Below are 26250 nucleotides of genomic sequence, written 5' to 3'. Positions count from 1 at the left end.
AGGGCTGAGGCAGGCGAACTGCTTGAACCGGGACCCGAGGCAGAGGCTGCGGTGGGCCGAGATAGCGCCATTGCACTCCAGCCTGGGGCAACAAGAGTGAAACTGTCTCAAAAAAAGAAAAAAAAAAAAAGTCTATTTTTGGGCCAGGTGCGGTGGCTCACACCTGTAATCCTAACACTTTGGGAGGACAAGGCGGGAGGATCTTGAGGCCAAGAGTTCAAGACCAGCCTAAGAAGCAACCCCATCGCTACAAAAAAATAAAATAAAAATAAGCCCAGTGTGGTTCCAGCTACTCGAGAGGCTGAGGTCAAAGGATGGCTTGAGCATGGGAGTTCGAGACTGCAGTGAACTGAGATCGCACCACTGCACTCCATTTTGCAACGGTGATACCCAGTCACAAAGTCTCTACTCTTAAAACAAAAGTAATTGTCAAGCATCAACACCACAAGAGCGCCCTCCAAACAAAAATGTGAACCTAGGCCGGGCGCGGTGGCTCACACCTGCAATCCCAGCACTTTGGGAAACCGAGGCGGGCGGATCACAAGGTCCGGAGATCGAGACCGCCCTGGCCAAAATGGTGAAACCTGTCTCCCCTAAAAATACAAAAATTAGCTGGGCGTGGTGGTGCGCACCTGTATTTCCAGCTACTCGGGAGGCTGAGGCAAGAGAATCGCTTGAACCCGGAAGGCGGAGGTTGCAGTGAACCGAGATCACACCACATTGCACTCCAGCCTGGCGACAGAGCAAGACTCCGTCTCAAGAAAAAAAAGAACCTCAAATGAAGATATTCAATAGAATAAATATTCGGAATAAACTGAATGGTCTCCTAAAATAGGGCTTTATTTTCCCAACTACTTTAAAGGTATTTTAACTAGCGATGTCAGATTTTCTTTCTTAATCCTACTAAAGCATAGCTGAGTATCTTCGTCTTGTTAATTTAGTCTCCAGAAAATTCTAATTTAGTAGTCTGTAATGCCGCAAAACGTTAAACTAGCAACAGATGAAAAATAAAATCCGAGTAGAAACAGCAGGCAGGGATGTAAGGTGGAGTAAAAATAGCCACGAATTAGAAACCAGGAGAAAAGGTATATAGATTTTTACTTTCAATATTAATTTTCCTCCAAAGGTCGAGATTTCTGATTAAGAGTTATCAGATTCAGATGAGCTAGCTTTGAGACACTTTACTGTGCGGGTCATAGCTTTGTCTAAAAACAAAAAACTTTGGGAAACTTTTCAAAGGCGCGCTTCCAAACTTCAGGCGCCGAGTCTATTCCGCATGTGGGGCCATGTGTCCCATAAGTGAATCGTTTACACCACAGATATTCCTCAAAAGGAGGTTAAAACCAACTTCGCTTTCAAGTTACTTTGACAATAAAAGAGGAACCTTACTCCAGGTCAGTCCTGGATGCCAAGCCTAGGGACTCAGGGATTGCTTTTCCTCTTCTCAAATAAGTACACCGGAGGCTGTACCTCCGCGGGGTCTGGAAAGGACGAGGAACTCAGTCGGAATTGGAGCCGACTGCTCGGCCTCAGAGGTCCCGGGACGCCTTCAGGAGGCAGGGCGCCCGCGCAGGTGGGGGCTAAGACGGTTGGGGACTGGGATTGCCCCTCGGCCGGAGCCACAGGGAGAGGCCTGTGCGTGGCAGCCACGGGGCCGACTCACCTCGGCGTCTTCCTTGCACTGTGGAAGGGAAGGGAACTCCAGCTTCATGTCCTCCATGGTGCTGGCCCGCGGGCTGGTGGGTGGGGTGGGAGAGTGTTACACAGCCGGCCGACCCTTGGGCTGGCTGCGGCGGCGGAAGGAAGGAGGGCCGGCGGAGCGGAGGGCTCACAGGCGGGCGGCGGGCTTAAACTAACACACGCAGACTAGAGGGTCCCAGTGACTCCAGCGGCGGGCGGCGAAGACGCGGAAGAGGAGGGTCGGGCGTCTTACACCCGGCCGCCATGCCGCTGCCGTCTCCCTCCCCTAAAGTCTCCGCAACCCTCAGGCCGCCCAGGATCCAGCACGGCACCAGCCCGACAACCGTCTCGCCGCCTCCCTCCCGCCCCCTCCACCCGCGCCGCCTCAGCCAATCCCAGCCCACGTTCGCCTTCTGCCCGCCCTCCGCCGCCGCCAGGTGTCAGCGCGCCGCCACCCCTGCTCCGCCCCTTCGCTAGAGCGCAGACGCCGGGGGTTGGGGGGGCGGAGCCTCGGTTGCTGCTAGGCCACAGCTCACCCGGCGTGGAAGAGGCGGGGCTGCGGTGGGACAGGACAAGTGAAGGTCCTGGGAAAGGCAGTGGGGCGGTCTGAGCCAGCTCCGCCCTTTCCAGACAGGACGTAGAGCCCTTCTTTAACGTAAGAACAGACAGGCAAAACCTGCTACCCACCAGATAGTGGCATCCGAAAGGAAAGCTATAGTTTCTCCCCTCTCAAAATTCTGCACAATCTATGCTGAGTTTATAACCAAATGAAGAGTTCGATTTAAAATCACGTAGTGCCATACAGAAAATGAAACACCCATCACCTTTAAGCAAAGAATTAAACGGCTCAATGCTTTAACAATTCTTAAAAGTATTTTAAGAGTACTTGAAAATACAACTCCATTTAGATTACCTACAAAATATCAAGAATGACAACTGAAAAAAATCAGAAAAAGGAACTGATAGCTGACTCAGTAAATTGTATATAATACTGTAAAGCTTATTCCATTAATTATTATATTTTGAAATAAAATTAATAAACCACATGGCTTTCAATATCTTTTAAAAGGAGTTTGCCAGCCTGGGCAAAATAGTAAGACCCCCCCCCCCTAAAAAACTTCTTTTTTAATTCCCTGGGCGTGGTGGCGTGTGCCTGTAAACCCACAATGAAAAGATTTGGACCAGGCACGGCGGCTCACGCCTGTAATCCCAGCACTTTGGGAGGCTGAGGTGGGCGGATCACCTGAGGTCGGGAGTTTGAGACCAGCCTGACCAACATGGAGAAACCCCGTTTCTACTAAAATACAAAATTAGCTGGGTGTGGTGGCGCATGCCTGTAATCCCAGCTACTTGGAAGGCTGAGGCAGGAGAACCACTTAAACCCGGAAGGCGGAGGTTGCAGTGAGCCGAGATAGTGCCATTGCCCTCCAGTCTGGACAACAAGAGCAAAACTCCGTCTCAAAGGAAAGAAAGGATTTGTACACTAAATTGATTCTTTAAAAAACCACCACCGGCACAAAGGTAAAAGGCAAGTCACTCATTAACTAAATGCAAATTATAAGTAAAAAGATCACGCAGATACTTGACTTAAACCTCCCCCTACATTCTTTTCATATTGTCACATAAAATGCACTGCCAACACATAGAAACAGAACTGTATAATAATTTGAGTATTAGATGGCTAACTTGAGCACTCCATTTTCTCTATCACTATTTTAACTGTTCTTCGTCTTTTAAAATTAAAAAAAGGCACATAATATCCTGCTAGGAAGTTTTTAATTTGAAGAATTATTGTGTAATTAGCTAGGTCATATATTTTTGGTTCTTTAGTGTTTATGAAACTGAAGTTGCCTTTTCTTTTCACCATCATCTTTAATAACTATTTATGCCCAATGATGATTCCTTTGTGTACTGTTATAATTTTATTGCCAGATGATACGAGAAAGAATCATGTATAGGTAACAGAAATCTTGTTTTGAACATTTCTGACACTCCTACATCCCCTACATCATACACTCTTAGCCAGGTATCCATAGATACCTAAAGAGTCCTTGGATGAGCCTGGGAAACAATAAATTTCCTGAAAGTATAGTATATGCAAAATTGTGCGTATGTTATAATTTTTCCTGGAAGAGGGTCCAGACCTTCACATCCTCAACAGGGACCTATCATCTTACATAAACCAAGAAAACCAAGTCACATATTAGCAAATATTCCATTGAATCATACTCTTTAAAAAGTTATGGATGTGCATGTATATTTTCAATTAATCAACAATGAGCTTAATCACAGTAGATGAAGAATATATAAATACTATCTGGAAGGAGGAGTATAGACATACCCACACATCCATGTTTTATTTAAGAAGATGATCTTATGAACACCAAGTATGGGTACTATTTTAAAATAATATTCAAAAATCCACAATCCATCTGGGTTATCAAATAGTTTACTTGCTAAAGAACCTAAAGGACCATAGTAAATGTACTCTTAGAAAAGACAAGAATATATATGTAGGAGAACTAAATCAAACAGATTTTATTCAACGTTTTAGATGAGGAAAACAAATGATACAAAATAAGTCATAAGAAATGCTTTCTTATACCACTATCTCAAACAACTTTCAATGTTTTACAAAATGCTCACACAGCAAATATGAAAAGCTTCAACACTCTTCCTTTGTAACTTGCTGCAATAAATGCAGCTTTAACAAACATACAAATTTCTTCTGTATCATAAAAGTTGAATTACTAATTTTTATGTTACTCATATTTTTATTCATATACTTTTAATGACATCATTGCCAATACATACATTATTTTCTTTAACTTTATTTTTACATTAAGCCAATATCTGTCATGCAGCCATCAAAAATCTTACAGTAAATTACACAGGTTTGTAGTCCAGTTTAGACTCTAGCTTCTTAGAATCAGCCACTTTTCTGACTGCTTTCATGAAGTCTTCTTGTACTACAAAATCATGATCAGCACGAATTGCGAACATACCTGTGGAGAACAAAACAACATGACTGCTATATATCACATATGAATTATATGTTCATTATATGAAAAACAATATAATTATATGGAATAAATGTGAAGTTTGTAATTTGCTAAAATAGTTCTAATTTGCTAAAACCAGTAGTTCTAATTTGCTAAAAACCACTATCTTTTTTCAATTAAAATCCACAGGCCGGGTGCAGTGGCTCACATCTGTAATCCCAACACTTTGGGAGGCCAAGGTGGGCAGAGCGCGAGGTCAAGAGATTAAGACCATCCTGGTCAACATAGTGAAACCCCATCTCTACTAAAAAAAAAAAAAAAAAAAAAAAAAAAAATTAGCTGGGCATGGTGGCGCACGCCTGTAGTCCCAGCTACTTGAGAGACTGAGGCAGGAGAATGGCTTGAACCCAGGAGGCAGAGGTTGCAGTGAGCCGAGATCGCGGCACTGCACTCCAGCGTGACAACAGCAAGACTCCATCTCAAAAAAAAAAAAAAAAAATCCATAGTAGTGGTGTGATTATTTTCTAAAACAAAAACAGGTGAGACAATTATATGAATATTTAACATCCAGTTCAAGGCTGGGCACAGTGGCTCAAAACTGTAATCCTAACACTTTGGGAAGCCAAGGTGGACAGATCACCTGGGGTCAGGAGTTTGAGACCAGCCTAGCGAATATGGTAAAAAGCCCATCTCAAACACAAAAATTAGCCGGACGTAGTGGTGGGCGTCTGTAACCCTAGCTACTTGGGAGGCTGAGGCAGGCGAATTGCTTGAACCCAGGAGGCGGAGGTTGCAGTGAGCCAAGATCATGCCACCGCAATCCAGTCTGGGTGACAGAGTGAGGCTCCATCTCAAAAAAATAAAATAAAATCAGGCTCAAATGGTCCCTGTATCTGACTGTAGATCTTACTAAAAACAAACATAAATAATCAAAGCAAATCAAAACTACCAACAACACGTACACATTTTAAGCATAATTTAACTTGACAGGAAGCAATTTGCTAGAAGGCACACGTTTCTGGGGAAAAAAAAATCTTGAGTAAGTTTGATAGCCATTCTTTGTTAATAATCAAAAACTTTGAGAATAGGGAATCACACAGAAAGCCAACAGCGGATTTTAGCAAAACTCAGAGTCATTATTCATGTGTTAAAATTTACCCAATTTATGTACAAATTGGTATTTTTATTTGATTCATATTTGAGTATCACAACTCAACTTTTCCTTCAACTTTTGACAAGTACCTTCTCAAATACTATTTGACAAAGAGGTGAAAGTTTCCTTGTATGCAGTTTTTTAAACATTAGTTGTGTCATGGATATGGGTCCCAGATTTTGAGATAATCCTAACTCATGATAAACTAAAGCAGGTAAGGTTATTGCTATCTACTAATTAAATGAATTCTATATTTCCATTGAGGATCTGCCTGTATCGAATTTTCACTTACATAAAATAAGGGAGTTAAAATAGAAGATTTCAAGGATTATTTCCTATCTTGTTTCCTTTCTAGATGTCTACATAAGGAAACAATCTATGTTGTCCTAGAAACCAGGTGAATGGAAATGACTGATTTAAAAAAAAAAAAAGTTTCAAAACTTATTTAGAAAGCTACAGTGAAACTAGGTAAGTTATTTTTGTAAACCCTGCACACATAGCTGTTTTCCAAATCTCTTTAGTGAATGAGTAAATCTGCACAAGAGATGCCTGGCCAGGCCTGGTAGCTTGCACCTGTAATCCCAGCACTTTCAGAGGCCCAGGTGGGTGGATTACTCAGGCCCAGGAATTTGAGACCAGCCTGGGCAACATGGTGAAACCTGTCTCTACAAAAAAATACAAAAATTAGCTGGGCGTGGTAGCGCACGCCTGTAGTCCCAGCTACTGGGAGATAAAGGAGAAATGATCAGGTCTGGGCTACAGGGAGCAGTGATCATGCCACTGCACTCTAGCCTGGGCCAGAGTGAGACTCTGTCTCAAAAGAAAAAATAAAACAGATATATTCTAATCCAAAAAAAGAAAATGTCAGGACCTGAACAGGAAGGGCAACTATAGTTGAATCAACTGTATTTTAACTTACAGAAAAGTGTTAACAAAAAAGGCTTGAAGTCTAAAATGAAAATAAGAATTTCAGTATGCTTCCAGATGTGAATATCCCACCTAGTTAAAAAAACTAAAATTTTAATCCACACAGAAGTTATAGCTCATTTGCAATAACTAAAGGTAAATTTGTAAGAATATGTAGGGGGAAAAAAAGCATATAATTTGATAACAACAGCCTTTAAGTTCACTGCACAGCTTGCATTTGGATTACAATCTAACCAAAACAATCTTCTGATAATAATTTGGTTTGGTTTACATTTTGGAAAGAGAATGTCATAAATTACTCTAACTTGTTCAAGCTATATGATAGTTTACCTCTAAACAGTTTAGTTTATTGATAAGGCTCTGTGAGCATGATTTACCCTGATTTGTATTGACAGCATTTCTAGATGTGAACGGAAGTATCCGACCTGCATATTGATGCAGATACTGACTCACAGCATACCCAGTACCCATGAAGATACTTGTACTGAGAAGCCCTCCCTGAGCAGCCACTTTAAACACTGTGTTGAATTTACTAAGGGTAAACATGATATGAAAAGCAAGAGGAAATCACATATTCTAATACTTAAGAAAATCTATAACCTATAAAGTCAGTAACTATACTGTAGAAGTTTATTTTTTCTATTTAAAGATTCTGTATGGAAGACAAAAACTAAATGATTCTAGGTAGGGTATGAAAGCTACTTGGTACTGGAAATAAAAATAGCATCACACAATTTTTACATACAATGTAGAAGTGAAAAAAAAAGTATCACACAATCCACAGAGAATTATATTTAAATACTACATTTTACACAAATGGCATGATCACATAATTCATAAATCAATCATTCAAAACACTGCTCATAGACTAGTATCAGACAACATACATGATCCATTTTGCAGCAGATACCTCTGGTGCTTGCCCATTCTAATTCCAGCCACAGGTGTAGTAGGCAATTCTGTAGAGCCTCAGACTTACTTCAGGGGGCCAGTGTTCTATTACATGCCTCTCCTTCCACATTCTGCCCTAAGGCATGTGGAAGTGCAAAGAAGTTAACACTACCAAGGGCAAATCACATCCAATGGGGGATGAGTACTGGTAAATCAATGTTCTAGTCTCCCAACTTTCAGCTGGGTGATCCTGGTAGGCATTCTCTATGTTTCTGTGAGATCTAACCTCCCTTTCCCACAGCACCTACCTCAATGGTGCACCCTCATATTAGCTTTCCCTCTTTCCATCTCGCTTACTCTGTTTCTCCTATTTCCTGGAATCAATTCCTAAAAGAACAGCATCAACCGAAATCCTTGCAAAGTGTAGGCTCTGCTTTTGGACAAACTCAAAACAATTTCAGCAAATTTTAAAAATCAAAATCAATAGTAAAACTGTACTTTAAACCCTTACCTGCTTCAGTACAAACATTTCTCAGGTCTGCTCCATTAAAGCCATCTGAAAGCTTCACAATTGCTTCATAATCTGTTTAGAAAAAATACTGGAAATTAGTTTTAAAAATTAGACCTTTACTTGATTTATGCCCACATCGAAAATTTAAACTGAAGAGCTTACTTTGAGTTTGATCAGCTAGACATCACCTCTGTTAACATTCCACAATATTAATATGCAAAAACTAAGACTTCTGTTAAATAAACCAGCACCAAGCAGAATTAGACACACCCCTGAAACTTTAAAAACAGGAAATATCACCAAAATCTCAAAATACCTTAACCTATTTTTATACAGTGAAATAGCTATGCATATGTGAACTCCAGATACCTGTTAAGCTATGACTTTTATCAAAACTGTAACCAAATCTTTAATTTGAATAAACCTATAACACTCAAAACCAATTATAACAATGGAATTTACTTTGTTTAATCATACAAGCCAAATATAAAGTATAGCAAAACTGAAATGTAATCAGACATAACTGTATCACATGGAATTTTTGAATGCTACTGCAGGCATTAGCTAGCTTCTCTGGTTTCTGTGCAAGATTCAAGTGGTGAAGTATCAGATCTATGGTAGAAGTAATAAAGTGAGTTCTCCACCCACCCACATAACAGACATGAATCGAAGAGCTATAGGATTGGGGTAGCAGCAATGGATCTGATACAGAATAGGAAGAGAAATAAGACAGCACAGGCTACTACAGTTTGAATAACTTTGATGATGCACGCTTTGGTCAGGCAATATAGGGCATGTCGTTCTCTATTTGAAATCATACAGATATTCATGAATTGTCTTTAATCAGGTTTAAGTTCATTGTAAACTTCCTGAGAGCAAGAATTCCCAAGGCTAGCACAATATCTGGCATCTAGCAAGAGTTCAGTATTTGTGGAAGAAACCTACACATTGACATCCTTTGTTCAGTCTTTCCAGTTCAAAACTCTCTAACAGGAGCAATGAAGATAGTGAAAGGCAACAATCAGCTATTTGTCATTATTTCAGACCATTAACTTCTAAAGAGTTTTTAAGGCTACCTGGAAATTATACTAGATTTCCCTAGTTTGGAGGTCAGCAAACTTTTTATGTAAAGGGCCAGAGAGTAAATACTGTATGCTTTGCAGTCCATATGGTTTCTGTTGTAACTATTCAACTCAGCTATTCTAGTAGGAAAGCAGCCATAGACAACAGATAAATGAGCATGCTTGGGTTACAACAAAACTTTGTTTCCAAAAACACAGAGCAGGCAGAATTTGGCTCACAAGCCATGTTTTACTGGCCTGTACCCTAGTCCAATCCCTCACTTCCATAGGTAATGACTTTATACCTTCTCCTCTGTCCTCAAATCTCTAATACTTCCCTATCTTCATTCTGAATGTGCATTCTACTTCACTGAGAAAACAGAAGCATTCAGAAAAAAACACTTCTACAAGTTCCTGCACTATCTAAGAACCTGTCCTCATAAGCATCTATGTACTCTGCCTTTCCTCCAGTCTCATAAAAGTACACATATATATAGGGCCAATTCGCCTTCAAGGAAAGAACATTGCCAATTTCTCTTTCTCCTAGGTCATTCCCAGCAGCATTAAAAAAAAAAAAAAAAAAAAAAAAAAAAAAAAAAAAAAAAAAAAAAGGGGGTTGTAAACTCTTCCTTCTTAAAAGAAAACTCTGTCAAATCCTCATCAGCATTCCCCTTCTACTTCTTCTGTCCCCTCTGTGGAACTCTTAAAAGAAATGTCTAAACTCAATGCCTCTCTTCTCAATCTCTCTGAAACCCATCTGAAATAGGCTTCTCCACCACTCCCAAGAAGCTACTTTTGACAAGATTACCAATTACCTCCACATAGTTAAATCCAAAGGTCTACTCTGAGAACTCTTTATCTGACCTATTGTCAGCATTTAACAGGAATAAATTTAAAACAAAACAACAACAAAAAAACCAAACCAAAAAAACCAGGCCGGGTACAGACGCACATGCCTGTTATCCCAGAACTTTGGGTGGCTGAGATGGGCAGATTCCTGGAGCCCAGTAGTTCAAGATCAGCCTGGGCAACATGGTGAAACCCCTTCCCTACAAAAAAAACAACCCAGGGTTGGTGGTATGTGCCTGCAGTCCCAGCTAATCGGGAGGGTGAGGTGTGAGGATCATTTGAGCTTAGGAGGCAGAAGTTGCAGTGAGCTGGGATCACACCACTGCACTCCAGCCTGGGAAAGAGTGAGACCCTATCTCTAAAAAATTACCTTCTTGGTCAGTCCTTCCCTATGCTAATCCTCCCTGTCGTTTAAAAATCTATATCCTCATGCCTGCTCCTGGCACTTCCCTAATTTCCTATATCCCTTTTCTTTTTTTCTCTCCCTGAAACAGGGTCTTGCCAAACTGGAGCACATGATCATAGCTCCCTGCAGCCTCAAACTCCTGGCCTCAAGTGATCCTTCTGCCTCGGCCTCCCAAAGCATTAGGATTACAGGAGTGAGGCACCATGCCCACCCCCACTTTCTTGCTTTATTTTTCTCCATAGCACTTATCATCATCTATTATACTTTGTTTTACTAACTTTATCTGTTTTTTCCTAACAAAAATGTAAGTTCTCTAATGGCAGATTTGTCTGTTTTGTTCCTTGATATATCGTCAGCCCTTACAAAACACTTACAATGGTTCCCAGCATATAGTAGATGCTCAATAACTATTTGCTGAATTTAAAACCAGATTTAGGAAACTATCAGTAATTTCTAACAGTATTTTTCTTCATTTACCAAATGTAAATACATATAAAATAGATGACTTCCTTACCTATTTCACCATGCTTTGTAATGGGACCTGCGTGGATTTTCAGTATGTCTAACCTTGCTTGTTCATTTGGCAAATCAATATCTGAAAATAAAAAATTATTTTATAGTCCAGTTTTATCTTTTATAAAATACAGTGGAAGGTGAAGTGAAGCACAGAAAAACAAATGGGCACAAAGGGAAATGGATAGTAGGTGAAGAACCTTAACTCACGTATTTTTCTATCTAATCTTCCTGGACGCAGCAAAGCAGGATCCAGTGTATCTGGTCTGTTTGTAGCCATGATCATTTTAACTCTATGCAGAGTATCAAATCCATCCATTTGATTCAGTAACTAAGAATATTAAGAATCAGATTTTACAAACATTCTAACCATTAAAAAAATAGCATGCACCTTTTATATATCTAATGCCATGAAATGTATTGTCTACAGATAGATATGTTCTATCTTCAGAATGGTCATTTGATAGAATTCTAATTTTCTCTCTATTATATAAAGGGATATACTTTCTAGCCTCAAAGTTCTAAACTAGATTATGTGCCTTTTAATAACTATGTATCTTTCTATAGCTACCAGGTAGTTTTAATAAATCTGAAGGCTTCCATCATGTCAAGAATTATGAAATTAAACTATGTGGATCTAATTTCCAAAGTCCAAAATTTTATTATTTTTTTAAATAAAAGCTAATAATAAAATCCAATATATAAAGTGCTTATATGTCAGACATAACTTTTATATTAGGATAACTGGATACAAAGATTTTTCTACAAATTTGATAGTAAATCCATAATTTTTTTTTTTTGAGACAGAGTTTCACTCTGTCACCCAGGCTGGAGTACAGTGGCCTGATCATCGCTCACTGCAACCTCCGCCTCCTGGGCTCAACCAGTCCTCCCACCTCAACCTCCTGAGTAGCTGAGGGACTGTTTTTTTTTTTTTTTTTTTTTTTGAGACAGATTCTTGCTCTGTTGCCCAGGCTGGAATGCCATGGGGCGATCTCAGCTCACTGCAACCTCCGCATCCTAGTTCAAGCAATTCTCCTGCCTCAGTCTCCTGAATAACTGGGATTACAGGCACGTGCCACCACACCCGGCTAATTTTTGTATCTTTAGTAGAGACACTACATTGGCTAGGCTGGTCTCGATGCCCAGACCTCATGATCTGCCCATCTGGGCCTCCCAAAGTGCTGGGATTACAGGCAGAAGTCACCATGTCTGGTCTGTTTTTTCAAATAATTCTGTACACAGAAATATTGAAAGACATAAAAAATATTGTCTCAATTTCTAAAGTTTTCTTGAATAAATGAAAAACCTTACTGCATTTAACAAACTAAAATATAGCAAGTCTGACAATGTGTTAGTTGATGATATATTAGTTACTTGAATAAAATTAGTATTTGTGTCATTTAAAAATATCTCAATTTAAGGTTTCTAAGATATTTTATAATTTCCAAATACTATGTATCTTCTGAGCAGATCTGTATAATTTATGAAAAGAGATTTTCAAATACTCCTAAGAAGAAAGAATTTGACACTGCATTTCCCATGCTACTTAGCTTCTATTTGAAGTGGCAAATGTATTTGGACTCTTGCTATCATTTTCACAGAATTTGGAGTGGGGAAAGGTAAAACTGGGGGAAAGCTTTATGTGCATTCTTTCATTGTGTCAACTATCCTCTTCAATTATCAAAACTATTTTAATTGCCTCAGTCTCAGCAATAAAGTGAGAGAAAAAATAATTTTTAGAGCAGCTGCATACATAATTATAGCTCATTTATTGCCAACGGTCTTAATATGACCATTACATAAAATGTCTTCATAAAACTACCACAAGATCACATTCATAAGAATTTAAATATATGAATGACTGATCTGCTCAAAAACACACAGAATAGTACAGGTATATACCAAATGGAATTTGGCAGATAGCTTTATTTTTTAGTAGTCATTTTCTTAGAGTTTGTGAGAAACATGTTCGTTCCTGACAATATTTTCAAATTTTATATTTCATTTAAAATGTTCTATATATTTTGACTATGAAATATGCAATGTTCAGTTCTTCATTTAATAAACATTGGTTTCTTTATAAACCCCCTTTACCAAATATTACCTCCATTAACGTTCTCTGAATCTCTCTGTCAGCTGAAGTACCCTCAGAAAACCGACGACCACCTAAAATAGTAGATTTGGAAATTTATACGCATTACTCTTTTCCTCTATAACCATCATTTAAGAAAACAGAACATAACAGTCTGTGCTTAAAACATTAAGATGAAAACTAAAGAGTAAGAATTATGCTGACAAAGTTAGACTGGATTTTGGTGTAATATTTCTCATTTTGATAAAGTGAAAGTTTTATTTATTTATTTATTGAGACGGAGTTTCGCTCTGTCGCCAGGCTGCAGTGCAGTGGCGTGATCTCAGCTCACTGCAACCTACACCTCCTGGGTTCAAGCGATTCTCGTGCCTCAGCCTCCTCAGCTGGGATTACAGGCACGTGCCACCACATCCAACTAATTTTTGTATTTTTAGTAGAGACAGGGTTTCACCATGTTGGCCAGGATGGTCTCAATCTCCTGACCTCGTGATCTGTCCATCTCGGCCTCCCAAAGTGCTGGGATTACAGGCGTGAGCCACCGCTCCCGGCCGTGAAAGGTTATTAAAACCGGTTAAAGTAACATCTAATTCATTGTGGTATCTACTTCTTACAAATCACAATTACAGATTAAGAGAGGGGGGGGAAAAAGGTTCTTTTACATTTATTTATTTTTATTTTATTTTATTTTATTTTTTTGAGACAGAGTCTCGCTTTGTCACCCAGGCTGGAGTGCAGTGGCGCCATCTTGGCTCACTGCAAGCTCCGCCTCCCGGGTTCACGCCATTCTCCTGCCTCAGCCTCCGAGTAGCTGGGACCACAGGTGCCCGCCACCACGCCTAGCTAATTTTTTGTATTTTTAGTAGAGACGGGGTTTCACCCTGTTAGCCAGGATGGTCTCGATCTCCTGACCTCATGATTTGCCCGCCTCGGCCTCCCAAAGTGTTAGGATTACAGGCGTGAGCCACGGCGTGCAGCCGTTCTTTTACATTTAAAAAAATGTCCTAAAACTTTCAACAAGGGTGTTATTCTTACCAATAGCATCTATTTCATCCATAAAAATAATGCATGGTTGATGGTCTCTGGCATAATTAAACATTTCTCTGATCAAACGAGCACTTTCACCAATGTACTTGTCTACAATAGAACTAGATACAACCTGATTAAAGGAAAAACAGGAAGGTAAATATAAGATAATTCAAGTAAAATTAAATTTCAATTAAGTACAAAATAATCTTCCCTTTACCTTTAAGAAATTGCAGTCCAGCTGGCTAGCAACGGCTCGTGCCAAGAGTGTTTTTCCCGTACCTAAGAATGACAAAAAGAAGTCTTAATTAGATGGTAAGGTAGAAAAAATTTGTTTTGAGACAGGCAATCACTCTGTCACCTAGGCTGGAGTGTGACAAGATCACAGCTCACTGCAACCTTGACCTCAGGCCCAAGCGATTTTCCCACCTCAGCCTCCCAAGTAGCTGGGATCACAGGCACGTGCCATCACGCACAGCTAAGTTTTTTGTTTGTCTGTTTGTTTTTCAGAGACGGGATCTCTCTGTGTTGCCCAGGCTGGTCTTGAACTTCTGGGCTCAAGTGATACTGCCACCTGGGCCTCCCAAAGTGCTGGGCTTACAGACAGAAGCCACCGCACTTGGCCTATGTGAAACAAATTTTTAAAATCCTTTTAAGAATATAATCGTTTGGCAAGTAAATTTTCCAAAATGAAAGCTAAATCCTAAACAGAATTTTCATTTAAAATTCCAAAGTACTTGGCCGGGCATGGTGGCTCACGCCTATAATCCCAGCACTTTGGGAAGCTGAGGCGGGTGGACCACAAGGTCAGGAGATTGAAGCACAGTGAAACCCTGTCTCTACTAAAAATGCAAAAAATTAGCTGGGTGTGGTGGCACGTGCCTGTAGTTCCACCTACTGGGGAGGCCGAGGCAGGAGAATCGCTTGAATCTGGGAGGTGGAGGTTGAGTGAGCCAATAATCTCGCCACTGCAGGCCAGCCTGGGTGCCAGAGTAAGACCTGGTCTCAAATTAAAAAAAAATTCCAAAGTACTTTTGCTCTCAACATTAAAATTTTAATTAAAATATAATTTTTTAAAATCAATTTTAAATTGACAAATAAATTGTATATTTATGGGTTAAATTATGATATATGTATATATTGAAGAATGATTAAATCAGGCGAATCCACATATCCATGACCTCACATGCTTATCATTACTTTGTGGTTAGAACATTTAAAATCTACTTTTAGCAATTTTGAAATAGCTAATACGTTATTATAGTCACCATGCTATGCAATAAATCACCTAGAACTTATTCCTCCTAAGTGAACTTTATATCCTTTGACGAACATCTCCCCATCCCCATACACCACCGCAACTTCTGGTAACGACCATTCTACTCTTGGTTTCTATGAGTTCAATTTTTAACACATGAAAATGAGATTATGTGGTAACTGTCTTTCTGTGTCTGGCTTATTTCACTTAGTATAACATCCTCTAGATTCATCCATATTGTCACAAATGACAGGGTTTCCTTTTTAAAGGCTGAATAGTATTCCAATGTGTATATTTACATTTCTTTTTCTGTTTTTTTGAGACAGAGTTTCACTCTTGTTGCCCAGGCTGGAGTGCAATAGTGCGACCTTGGCTCACCGCAACCTCCGCCTGGCAGGTTCAAGTGATTCTCCTGCCTCCGCCTCCCGAGTAGCTGGGATTACAGGCATGAACTACCACACCCAGCTAATTTTGTATTTTCAGCAGAGACGGGGTTTCTCCATGTTGGTCAGGCTGGTCTCAAACTCCTGACCTCAGGTGATCCACCTGCCTCAGCCTCCCAAAGTGCTGTGATTACAGGCGTGAGCCACCACACCTGGCCACCACATTTTCTTTATCCATTCATCCATTGATGGGCAATTTTTAGGCCGTTTCTGTATCTTGGCTATTGTGAAATAATCATGGGAGGGCAGCTATCTCTGACACACTGATTTCAATTCCTTTAGATATAAACCCAGAAGTGGGACGGCTGAATCATACGGTAGTTCTCTTTTTAGTTTTTTGAGGAACCTCCATGTTTTCAAAAATGGCTGTGCTAATTTACATTCCCATCAATAGTGTACAAGGGTTCTTTCTTTTTTCTCCACATGCTGCAAACACTTGTTATCTTTTGCCTTTTTTATAATAGCTCTCTACTTACAACATGGACTATGACAGAAACTGCTATTACATTAAAATACGTTGGTCTATCCTGTACACTGACTGGATCTTTTACTTATGCATATTTTAACATCAAGCATTGATTATTTGGAAACTACTGGTTGAGTTATGGAAATCTTCCAAACGTTGACATTTTTCATTACACAATATAAAAAATTTTTGCTATTCTCACGACTTATCTGATCAGAAAAGTCTTTAAGTATTAATATATTACAAGGCTGCCGTGGCTGGGCAATGTGGCTCATGTCTACAATCCCAGCACTTTGGGAGGCTGAGGTGGGTGGGTTGCTTGAGCCCAGGAATTCAAGACCAGCCTGGGCAACATGGAAAAACCCTGCCTCTACTAAAAACACAAAAATTAGCCTGGCATGGTGGCACACACCTGTAGTCCCAGCTACTCAGGAGGCTGAGGTGGGAGAATCACCTGAGCCCAAGAGGTAGAAGTTGCAGTGAGCCAAGATGATCACGCCACTGCACTCCAGCCTGTGCAACAGAGTAAGACCTTATCTAAAAAAATTTAAAAGGAAAAGAAAAGAAAAAAAAGAAAAGCTGTCAACCACATAGTGCCAGATATATGTTTTTAAAAATTCTAATTTTCACCTGAGAATTCAAATTTTATCACTGGCAACAGATGGGGTCAGTTGTTTAACATGACAGGCTCAATTTGTTCGCTTCGGAAAAAATGTGAGGCAAATAACCAAAAACCAGTCTTGAGTAATCAATAACTAATAACCAGTAACCAGTCTGATAATCACAGCATGTTTGTAAATGGTCCATTCAAGCAAAAATACTATTGCATAAAAGCAACGAATTCAGCTGGCAACTTAAATAACTGTGCAAGTGCTTTTCTTAAAGACAACTATCTTATTCAATATGCAGCAAAAATACTTTATATGTATTTTCCATTTCATCACAAAGAACACAAAATATTACACAAAGATGAAGATTTAATAAAATTAATAATTTTTACTGTTTCACCAAGGACTTTAAAGTGAAACTGACTTTTTTTTTACACAGCAAGTATGTGGCAGTGAAGAACACAATGGTTACTAACTGGCACTGTTTCGTGCCACTAACACTGATTCACACTACAGTGCAAGTAATTTAATTTTACCCATGTTGCTCTTAACACCATCAGCACAAATGTCAGCACAGTGGAAGAGCCAAACAACATTTTAGTTTTTTGTTTTGTGTCATTGTGGGGCTACGTATGTCAAGCAGTATGCTATAGGTACATTTCTCTTATATAAAAAAAAAAAAATTTTTTTTTTTTTTTTTTTGAGAAGGAGTCTCACTGTCAGCCAGGCTGGAGTGCGATCTCGGTTCACTGCAACCTCTGCCTCCCAGGTTCAAGCAATTCTCCTGCCTCAGCTTCCTGAGTAACTGGGATTACAGGTGTGCGCCACCAGGCCTGGCTAATTTTTGTATTTTTAGTAGAGACAGGGTTTCATCATGTTGGTTGGCCAGGCTGGTCTCGAACTCCTGACCTCCGGTGATACGCCCACCTCGGCCTCCCAAAGTGCAGGGATTACAGGTGTGAGCCACCGTGCCTGGCTTAACATTTTAGTATTATAGAGTAGTTTTGACCTTACAGATTCCATGAAAGCACCTCTAGATCTGTGAACCACAATTTGAGGACTATTAAACTAGAATCACATAGCCTGTTAAGATAAATATACTGTGAGGCACGAATGCACTAAGCATGCCTGAAAGAACAGTAAACATAAATATTCTCTCATTCTCACTCTGAACAGAGTGGAAGTTGGAACTACCCACATCAAATTTCCATCTTATGGCCACGTGCAGTGGTTCATGCCTGTAATCCCAACACTTTGGGAGGCCAAGGCGGGCAGATTGCTTGAGTCCAGGAGTTTGAGACAGCCCGAGCAACATGGCAAAATCGCTTCTCTGCAAAACATACAAAAATTAACCAGGCATGGTGATGCATGCCTGCAGTTTCAGCTACTCAGGAGACTGAGGTGGGAGAATCACTTGAGCCCGGAAGGCAGAGGTTGCAGTTAGCCAAGATTGTGCCACTGCACTAAAGCCTGGACAATAGAGAGACCCTGTCTCAAAAAAAAAATAAAAATAAAAAAAATTTTCATATTTTTATTCCTTAATTCATTTATCTTATTGGTGGAGTAGAAATAATTCAATACCAACCTGGTGGTCCATATAACAAACAGCCTTTTGGAGGTATTATTCCTACACGCTGAAATAACTCTGGGTTTGTAAGAGGTAATTCTATCACCTAGAAAGGAAGTTAAATGTTTCTTAAAAGTTAGTCAAGATTTTAATGTACTTTCAAATACTTTAAGTCAAATATCACCTTAGTTAGGTGTACACATCATAATTCATAATAGACCTAGACTTCCATGCTAGGTAAAACCATTTATATTAAGAGGTTTTGCTTTAGGTAGATTTAAGATCTCTTAAATCTAAAAAAATTTAAATAATGTTTTTTAAATAAACCACACACTTGATTGGGGTGATGGTTACGCAGATATATTACTTGTCCAAACATATTTGAAATGTACACTTAAGAATCTACATTTTTTTAATGTAAATTATACCTCAATTAAAAATTAGACTACAAAAAAATCAGTTAAGTCAAAAGAACATATAAACAAAAAAACCAACTCAAAAGATCTATACTAGTTTGCATTTGAAAATACAACACAAAATAATTCTAAAATGGGGGATGGATTTGATAACATACCAAGAGAAAAGGTATATAAAATTTTTATCTGTTGACATTTTCCCACAGCAGCTTTAATAGAACAGTATGTTCTGCTCTCAAGATTGATTCAAGGAAGAAAAGTGGAGACTAGAGATATTGAGGGATATTGAGGATCTGAAAGTCCAATTTAAATTACTTATAGTACCAGTAACTTGAGAGAGAAATTCCTTTTTTTTTTTTTTGAGACGGAGTCTATTGCCTAGGCTGGAGTGCAATGGTGTGATCTTTGCTCATTGCAACCTCTGCCTCCCAGGTACAAGAGATTCTCCCGTCTCAGCCTCCTGAGTAGCTGGGACTACAGGCACCTACTACCACACCTGGCTAATTTTTATATTTTTAGGAGAGATGGGGTTTCACCATATTGGCAGGCTTGTCTTGAACTCCTGACCTCAGATGATCCACCCACCTTGGCCTCCCAACATGCTGGGATTAATAGGCCTGAGCCACCACAACCTAACCGAGAGAGAAATTTCTATTGAATAGTTGTGTTGGGCTAGGTGTGGTGAATCACGCCTGAAAATCCCAACACTTTGGGAGGCCAAGGCTGGAGGATGGCTTGAGTTAAGGAGTTCGAGAACAGCCTGGACAACATGGTGAAACCCCGTCTCTACAAAAATAAAAAAATTAGTCAAGTGTGGTGGCGCATGCCTTGAGCTACTTGGGAGGGTGAGGTGAGAGGATGACTTCAGCCTGGGAAGTAGAGGTTGTAGTGAGCTGAGATTGCACCATTGCATTCCAGCGTAGGCAAAAGAAAGAGACCCTGTCTCAAAACAAAAAAAAAAGTTGTGTCCATTTGTGCATAAAGTGTGACTGCGAAAAATCAGAAGTGAGAGAAATCAATACTCTAAAGTGCAAAGTATCTGCAGACAGTAAAGGATACCGCATGTACACATGGGATTCTTTCTGCTCCTATGGCTAATGCAGCAAATCACTGTTGAAAGTAAGTTTTCACCGTTCTATGAAGCACTTGTTCTTCCTCTGTTGCCCTTTCATCAAATACAGGTGAGAACTGCCTTTTTTTTTTTTTTTTTACACTTAGACCAGTGTTTCTTCAAGTATTGTCAAAGAAAAATTGGGTTTCATAATCACCTGGAATGCTAATTCCTGTGCCTACTCCCAATCTAGTCCATCAAAACCACTCAGAGGGCCTAGTAATCTTTATTTTTAATAAGTGTTCCAAAAAAATTAATGTACTGAAGTATGAAAACTGGCTTAAGGCTTAAATCAGATTGTGTAAGACATTCCAATTACTCCCATTAACTCCTAAATATTCACAGCCTAAACATTTAGGATGAAATCCTTAGGACAATGTAATTTGCTTTACAGATAACAGTTAAGAAGCTGTCTGTGCTATGAAGTAAGGCAATCCTGATTTGATTCTTCACCTAAAAGCTTAAAAGATTTAAGACAATTCTAAAGCCAGTGGTTTTCTTGAATAGCAGCAAACAGCTTTAACAAAATAAAATATTTAAGGAATAGGTACCCTACCCTTCAGTAAGCGTGGGAAGCTAGCATTAATGAGGTTATGGAAAAAACTCATTGCACACATTATCCCAAGTAACTGATTATGATAATCAAAACCACAGGACATCAGCCTACATCAATTATTCTTAGCTTTTTCTCCGTTCCTTTGCCACAAAAAGAGCAGGATTTTTCTAAAACCAATTTATCTCCAAATAAAAAAAAACAGTAATTTTCACAGCTAGAAATTCAGTGTTATTCTTCTTAGCAAGAATAGTAAATGCATAATATTCTTAACTACCATTTAGATAATTTAGACAAAAGTACTTTTCATCCTGTTTCTCCTGTGAAGAATCCTAAACCTACTAGTATTTATTAGCTAAGCTCAGAGAACAAAGCACACAGTACCAACCTCTCTTAATTCCCGGATCTGTTCTGATAGCCCTCCAATCTCAGAATAAGAAACATTCCCAGGGTCCTCATGAGACATGTTATAAACCAATGGATCCACCTCTCTTGGCAAATATCTAGAATGAAAAGGTAAGTATTTTTATTTTGGAAGATATATTTTCTCTCAGCCTACAGATAGCATACAGATAACTTGCTCATACAAACACCTGCAGCTGATCTCAAAAAGATGTGCTTAATTAGAAACTAGTAAAAGGTAAAAAGTGCCAAAATATTCAGTGATCTCAAGAAGCATATATCTCAGATAAAAACCACCCTTTGTGAAAATAAAAGGTAAACTCAATAGAATAAGAAACCCACCTCATGATAGTTAGTGTAGTCATATCCAAAGCAACTCTCGTTCCTGGCTTCAGCTTACTTTTGTCAAGCTAGTTTTGTAAAACAAAAGATATTATATAAACACTTCAGAAAGGAATAACACCCTACCGAGAGTTTAATATTTAGAAGTCAAATACTCATTTTTACCCTTCAGAGAGAACACAAATATCAGACTATAAACTCCATGCTAACAAAATGGCTTATAAAATAAGTAATTTAAAGTGATTTCCGCCTGCCCCTTAAAATAATGCCCCTTTGTGTAATCTCAGTGTAAAATGTGAAATGACTAATATGCAAAGCTTGAGGTGGCAATGGTACAGTGACTTTGGGAATTGCTACCAAAGCATTTATAGAAAAATCCCTTAGTGAACATTTTAGGGAGAGGAAAGGGAAGCATTTTAAAGGTGTGCTCATCAGATTTATTTTGAAATGTACAGCTTCTGGGAAGAATGTGTGTTAAATGCTCATAAGAAAAGGGAAAAATGCAGTTTCCCCTTAGAGATTTTATTAAAATGCTTTAAAATTAAAGTCCCAAAACCCAGCAACCATCATTCATGCCTTTGCTACATGACAGGCACATGCTGAGCACATTACACATTAGGTTCAAGTCATACTAAATTTAAATCTTTCTTGGCCAGCTTATCTGGGTAAAATTAGATAGAATGTTAATACGACTCCACCTCAGCATTCAGGATGTTGTTACTCTTTCAAAGAGTGAAGTTCTCTGGGGTTTTTTTTTTTTTTTTTTTTTTTGAGACGGGGAGTCTCTGGTCAGCCCAGGCTGCGAGCTGCAGTGGGTGCCATCTTGCGTTCCACTCGCAACTTGCCCTGGTGTAGGCGAGTCTCCGTGCCCTCCAGGCTCCTGACGTAGCTGGGGCATTACAGTGTGTGGCGCCAGCCAGCCTGTAATTTTTTGCTCTTTTTCGTAGTTTTTAGTAAAGACGGGGGTTGAACCATGTTGGTCAGGCTGGTCTCGAACTCCTGACCTCATGATCTGCCCACCTTGGCCTCTCAAAGTGCTGGGATTACAGGCATGAGCCACCCCATCTGGCCCAAGTTACTTTTTTCTTTTTCTTTTTTTGAGACGGAGTCTCACTGTCTCCCAGGCTGGAGTGCAGTGGCGTGATCTAGGCTCAGTGCCAGCTCTGCCTCCCAGGTTCAAGTCATTCTCCTGCCTCAGCCTCCCGAGTAGCGGGGACCACAGGCGCCACCACCATGCCTGGCTAATTTTTTTGTCTGTTTTTCAGTAGAGCCGGGGTTTCATCGTGCTATCCAGGATGGTCTCAATCTCCTGACCTCGTGATTCACCCACCTCAGCGTCCCAAAGTGCTGGGATTACAGGCGTGAGCCATCGCGCCTGGCCAAGTTACCTTTTAATAGTTTAAAAAATTGCATGCCAATACAATTTCAGGATCATATAAATTACCACTTGTCACAGGATTTTACAAAGAGCTCAAATTTAGGAAGATGGGCAAAACACTAGGATTAATATAACAATTAAGGAAAGAAAAACGGCTAAGAAGTGAGGTTACTTGAAAAAAGAAGAGGACAGATCAATATGAAGCTATTTCAATGTTTACATCTATAGGGAATACAGGCTGAGTATTCTTAATCTGAAAATCCAAAACGCTCCACATGTGAAATTTTTTGAATGCTGACATCATGCTCAAACAAAATGCTCATTGGAGCATGCTGAATTTTTGATTTTTTTAATTAAGGATGCTCTATGAGTATAACGTAAATATTCTAAAATCTGAAGGAAAAAAAGGCCAAAATCTAAAGCATATTTCTGGCTCAAGTATTCTGGATAAGGGATACTCAACTTATATATACTTTGGCTTTTCTAATGTTTCTAGTTTTCAAATATAGTCTTGCCCTCATGCAACCTGAAATATCTTAGAAATGCCAACTTTTGGCATCCACAGAGCCCTGAAAGGGACATAAAAACCCCTTGTCAGTTTAGGTATCTAATATTTTGACTTAGAAAATGTCAACCACTTATATACTAGGCAAAATCCTAATATGAGATTTAGTTTCTGGATTAAATTATCCCTTACAGCCATGTTCTGTGAACGTTTTAAAACCTGAACCTGAAATGACAATTAAACAGAGAAAGCTCTTCCAATGAATTTAAAAGAATTCTCTATCTAAGGACACTTTCTAAAGAATAGTACATAAATTGATTTCAGACACTACTGAATGACTTGAGGTCATTTGTTGGCATCGTTGATAACTATAAAATAAAATTGAGAATTATTTCGACTTGCCCTACCCTAATCTAAATGACCTCATACAAAATTAACCTAGGCCATGGTACAGTCCATAAGTAACAGTTCTGAATGTCTAAATATAAACACAGGTAACTGCTGGTATCTAACACTTGTAAGTCCTCTTTAAAAATGACATTAAAATGTCTATTTTCCAGTTCTAAAATACTTTTATTTCTAAGTGGCTATTAATAGATCTGACTGAGACAATGTAATACAGTAGCAAGTACAGAATGCTAGGAGTCAAAGCCCATGGTTTGAATTCAGGCTTTGTTAATAACTAGCTATGTCTGAACAAATCATCCTTGTGAGTTATGGGAATAAATGCCCAACCTGCTTGCCTCAAGAATTAGAGACAATAACTTACATGAAACTACTTTTGTCAATCATCAGGCCCTACACAAATATAAAGTATTACCTGTCGACGACAACCCACAACATATCTTGGTCCATTGGTAGCTTTAACAATGACTAGAAGAAAAAACATAAAAGAACTAATTGAAAAATAGAAAGTAAAAAAATACATATCCACGTTGATAGAGGGTTTAGTTGTATTTCTGTCCTTCAAGAAGAGATTAGTTGAAGGAAAACTTAAGTTTATGCAAAAATACTATCTCTCTGCATTATTGTCATTAAAATAATAAGCATTTCAAAAGTTAGAGAGAGGTGGGCTATTTCTTTACTAATTAATAAGCTAATTCACTCACATTTTTCTTCAGTTAACTGTTTAAGCACTTCACCCACAATCTAAGGAAGAAAATAAAAGCATTACTTTTGGCAACAGCTAAATAAAAAAGCAAATTACCATGACCCCTATTCCCCAAACTCCATTACCTACCTGCCCGACACTTTGTAGGGCCTTCAGATCATTCTCAGACTTTTCGTACTGCTTGGTAAGTTCTTTTAATTGTTCCCTTACTGAAATAATACAATTTGAACATTTTTAATTGAACAGTAATCTTAGTGTGTTTAAGTGGCTACTTCTCACTTTACTGTTTACATAAGTCTATTTCACTTTACCTAAGTTTCACATCCACTATTTCAAATCATACAAGACATAATGCTGTTTGTAATGAGTAGGTGGCATGTATAACAACAAAATGTTACAGAGAAAGCACCCTATTTTTATTTTCTTGATCGGCAATACTTGTTTAAGCACATCTTAAGTTATATTAACAGATACTGACACCCTGACACTTAGGATTTGCGACTACAAATCCCAATGATAATCAGACCCTTCCTCACCTCTTCACCTACCCACTTGGATTATTCTCTGATATTCTACCCTAAATAAAGTCAACAAATGCAGTTCTCCACAGAATCATTTAATTATGGTCCTTCATTTAATTAATTAATTAAAACCACTCATGCTTTTCAATGAAAATGAAGTGAAAAAAAGTTAAGCACTAAGGAGGTAAGGGAAATGTGTATGCCTGATACAGTACAACACGAAACACGACAAAAGACGATATGGGTTATTATGACAACTGGAACACTTCTCTCTAAAGCTCTGTGGCCGTCTTTCGACTCCAAGAACAAGCCGACTCCCTGAGTCTCATCTCTTGTTTGAGCTTGCTTGACTCAAGTGCCTTTCCCTCTCCGAGTCCCGGGGCTCCACCAGCACTACCCTCCTTGCACCCTAACCTGGGAAACATCCTCGGCCCACTTCCCCACTCCTCCTCTACTTCTTTTTCATTTCCACCTCAAGGCCGTTCTGTCACCTGGGCTGGACTGGTCCATTTCTACACCCGAAGGAGTGCTGCTCCACAAGCTCAGGGCCGGATGACAAAGCGCCTTGTCCGTCACCGAGGCCTGGTCATCTCTAAGGCTCGGTTGCTGGGCTCGGCCAAAGGCTTCTACTTTGTCAGAGGCAGAAGCGAATCGAGGCACTTGATTACATGGAAAGAAAGGTGCACTCACACTCCTTAAGACGGCCGTCAATCTCCTTGTGCTCAAGCAGCTTCTTGCGGTAGTCCTGAAGCGCCTTATCTCTAGGGTCCGCCATGATGAGAAGCCGTCTCTCATAGGGGATGCCGGGAATGGCCATGGCCGTCCGGGCGGGGGAAGGGGCGGGGCGAGGGACGAAACCCGGCCTGGAGGGGTGGGTTCGCCCATGAACCCGCCCCTTCCGGTTGGCCCCGCCTTTCTCCTCCGCTTCCACCTCTGTGTCTCGGTTCACCTAGAACGCCGACATACACTGAAAGAGGCCTACACCCACGCCGTTTCCGGCAGGCCGAGATGGGTAAAGCAGGACTCAGTTATCTCGGTCTTCCCCTTAGAGGCCTCAGTATTAAGTCACTGCTGTCCCGGAAGTATAAAAGGCTCTATAATAAACTGAGATGGAAGTTAAGTAGGGAATGTGTAATACCTCAAAAGATTTCCGATGGCCTGTCAACACAACACAGATGGCCTTTGGTATAACACAGTACTGTCCAGGACCTCCACGTGCTGGAGAAGTAGGCAGTTTTATTCATCCATTCAGTCAGTGAATGAAGTATTAAAGGTAGATCTGCTTATCATTTGGTGGGAAATAAAAAAAATCAGTTTAACAAATACTGTGAAGGAATTAAAACATGGTAAGAAGTATGGTGGGAAGAATTAATCTAGAACAGATGTCTCAGATGAGAAGGAGCCAGCCTCACAACAACTGAAGAAAACCTAAACAGTGCAAGTCCTGGAGTGGGGTGG

At 39.6% G+C, this 26250-nt stretch overlaps 2 protein-coding genes across 2 annotated transcripts in view; both read right to left on the bottom strand.

The window, feature by feature from the left end:
- STYX (serine/threonine/tyrosine interacting protein) overlaps positions 1–2069 on the bottom strand; it is a 49672-nt gene extending 47603 nt beyond the window's left edge. The window contains exon 1 of the mRNA XM_017849470.1: positions 1664–2069. Coding sequence (XP_017704959.1) covers positions 1664–1720 — 57 coding nt within the window. The 5' untranslated portion in view covers positions 1721–2069. The remainder of the gene's footprint in view (positions 1–1663) is intronic.
- Positions 2070–4190: 2121 nt separating this feature from the next.
- Positions 4191–25634, bottom strand: PSMC6 (proteasome 26S subunit, ATPase 6). The gene is made up of 14 exons (XM_017849469.1): positions 25483–25634; positions 24401–24480; positions 24270–24309; positions 23981–24033; positions 21278–21345; positions 20922–21036; positions 18472–18559; positions 14332–14393; positions 14121–14244; positions 13101–13162; positions 11204–11324; positions 10995–11075; positions 8165–8236; positions 4191–4685 (listed from the first exon to the last, which is right to left on the bottom strand). The coding sequence occupies exons 1-14, from the start codon at positions 25607–25609 to the stop codon at positions 4567–4569; spliced, it is 1212 nt and encodes a 403-aa protein (XP_017704958.1). The 5' UTR covers positions 25610–25634; the 3' UTR covers positions 4191–4566.
- Between the last annotated feature and the right edge of the window lie 616 nt (positions 25635–26250).

The sequence above is a fragment of the Rhinopithecus bieti genome, unplaced genomic scaffold, assembly GCF_001698545.2.
Source record: "Rhinopithecus bieti isolate Rb0 unplaced genomic scaffold, ASM169854v2 scaffold_29928, whole genome shotgun sequence".
Lineage (NCBI taxonomy): Eukaryota > Metazoa > Chordata > Mammalia > Primates > Cercopithecidae > Rhinopithecus > Rhinopithecus bieti.
This window is presented reverse-complemented; position numbering and strand designations above follow the sequence as displayed.

Excerpts from the sequence above, each read along its gene's own strand:
- PSMC6 (XM_017849469.1), bottom strand. The coding sequence starts at position 25,609 with ATGGCCATTCCCGGCATCCCCTATGAGAGACGGCTTCTCATCATGGCG. Across the intron at positions 24,481-25,482 it reads TGACGGCCGTCTTAAGGAGT|TAAGGGAACAATTAAAAGAA; the intron begins GTGAGTGCACCT and ends GTATTATTTCAG. Across the intron at positions 18,560-20,921 it reads AGATCCGGGAATTAAGAGAG|GTGATAGAATTACCTCTTAC; the intron begins GTTGGTACTGTG and ends CTTCCTTTCTAG.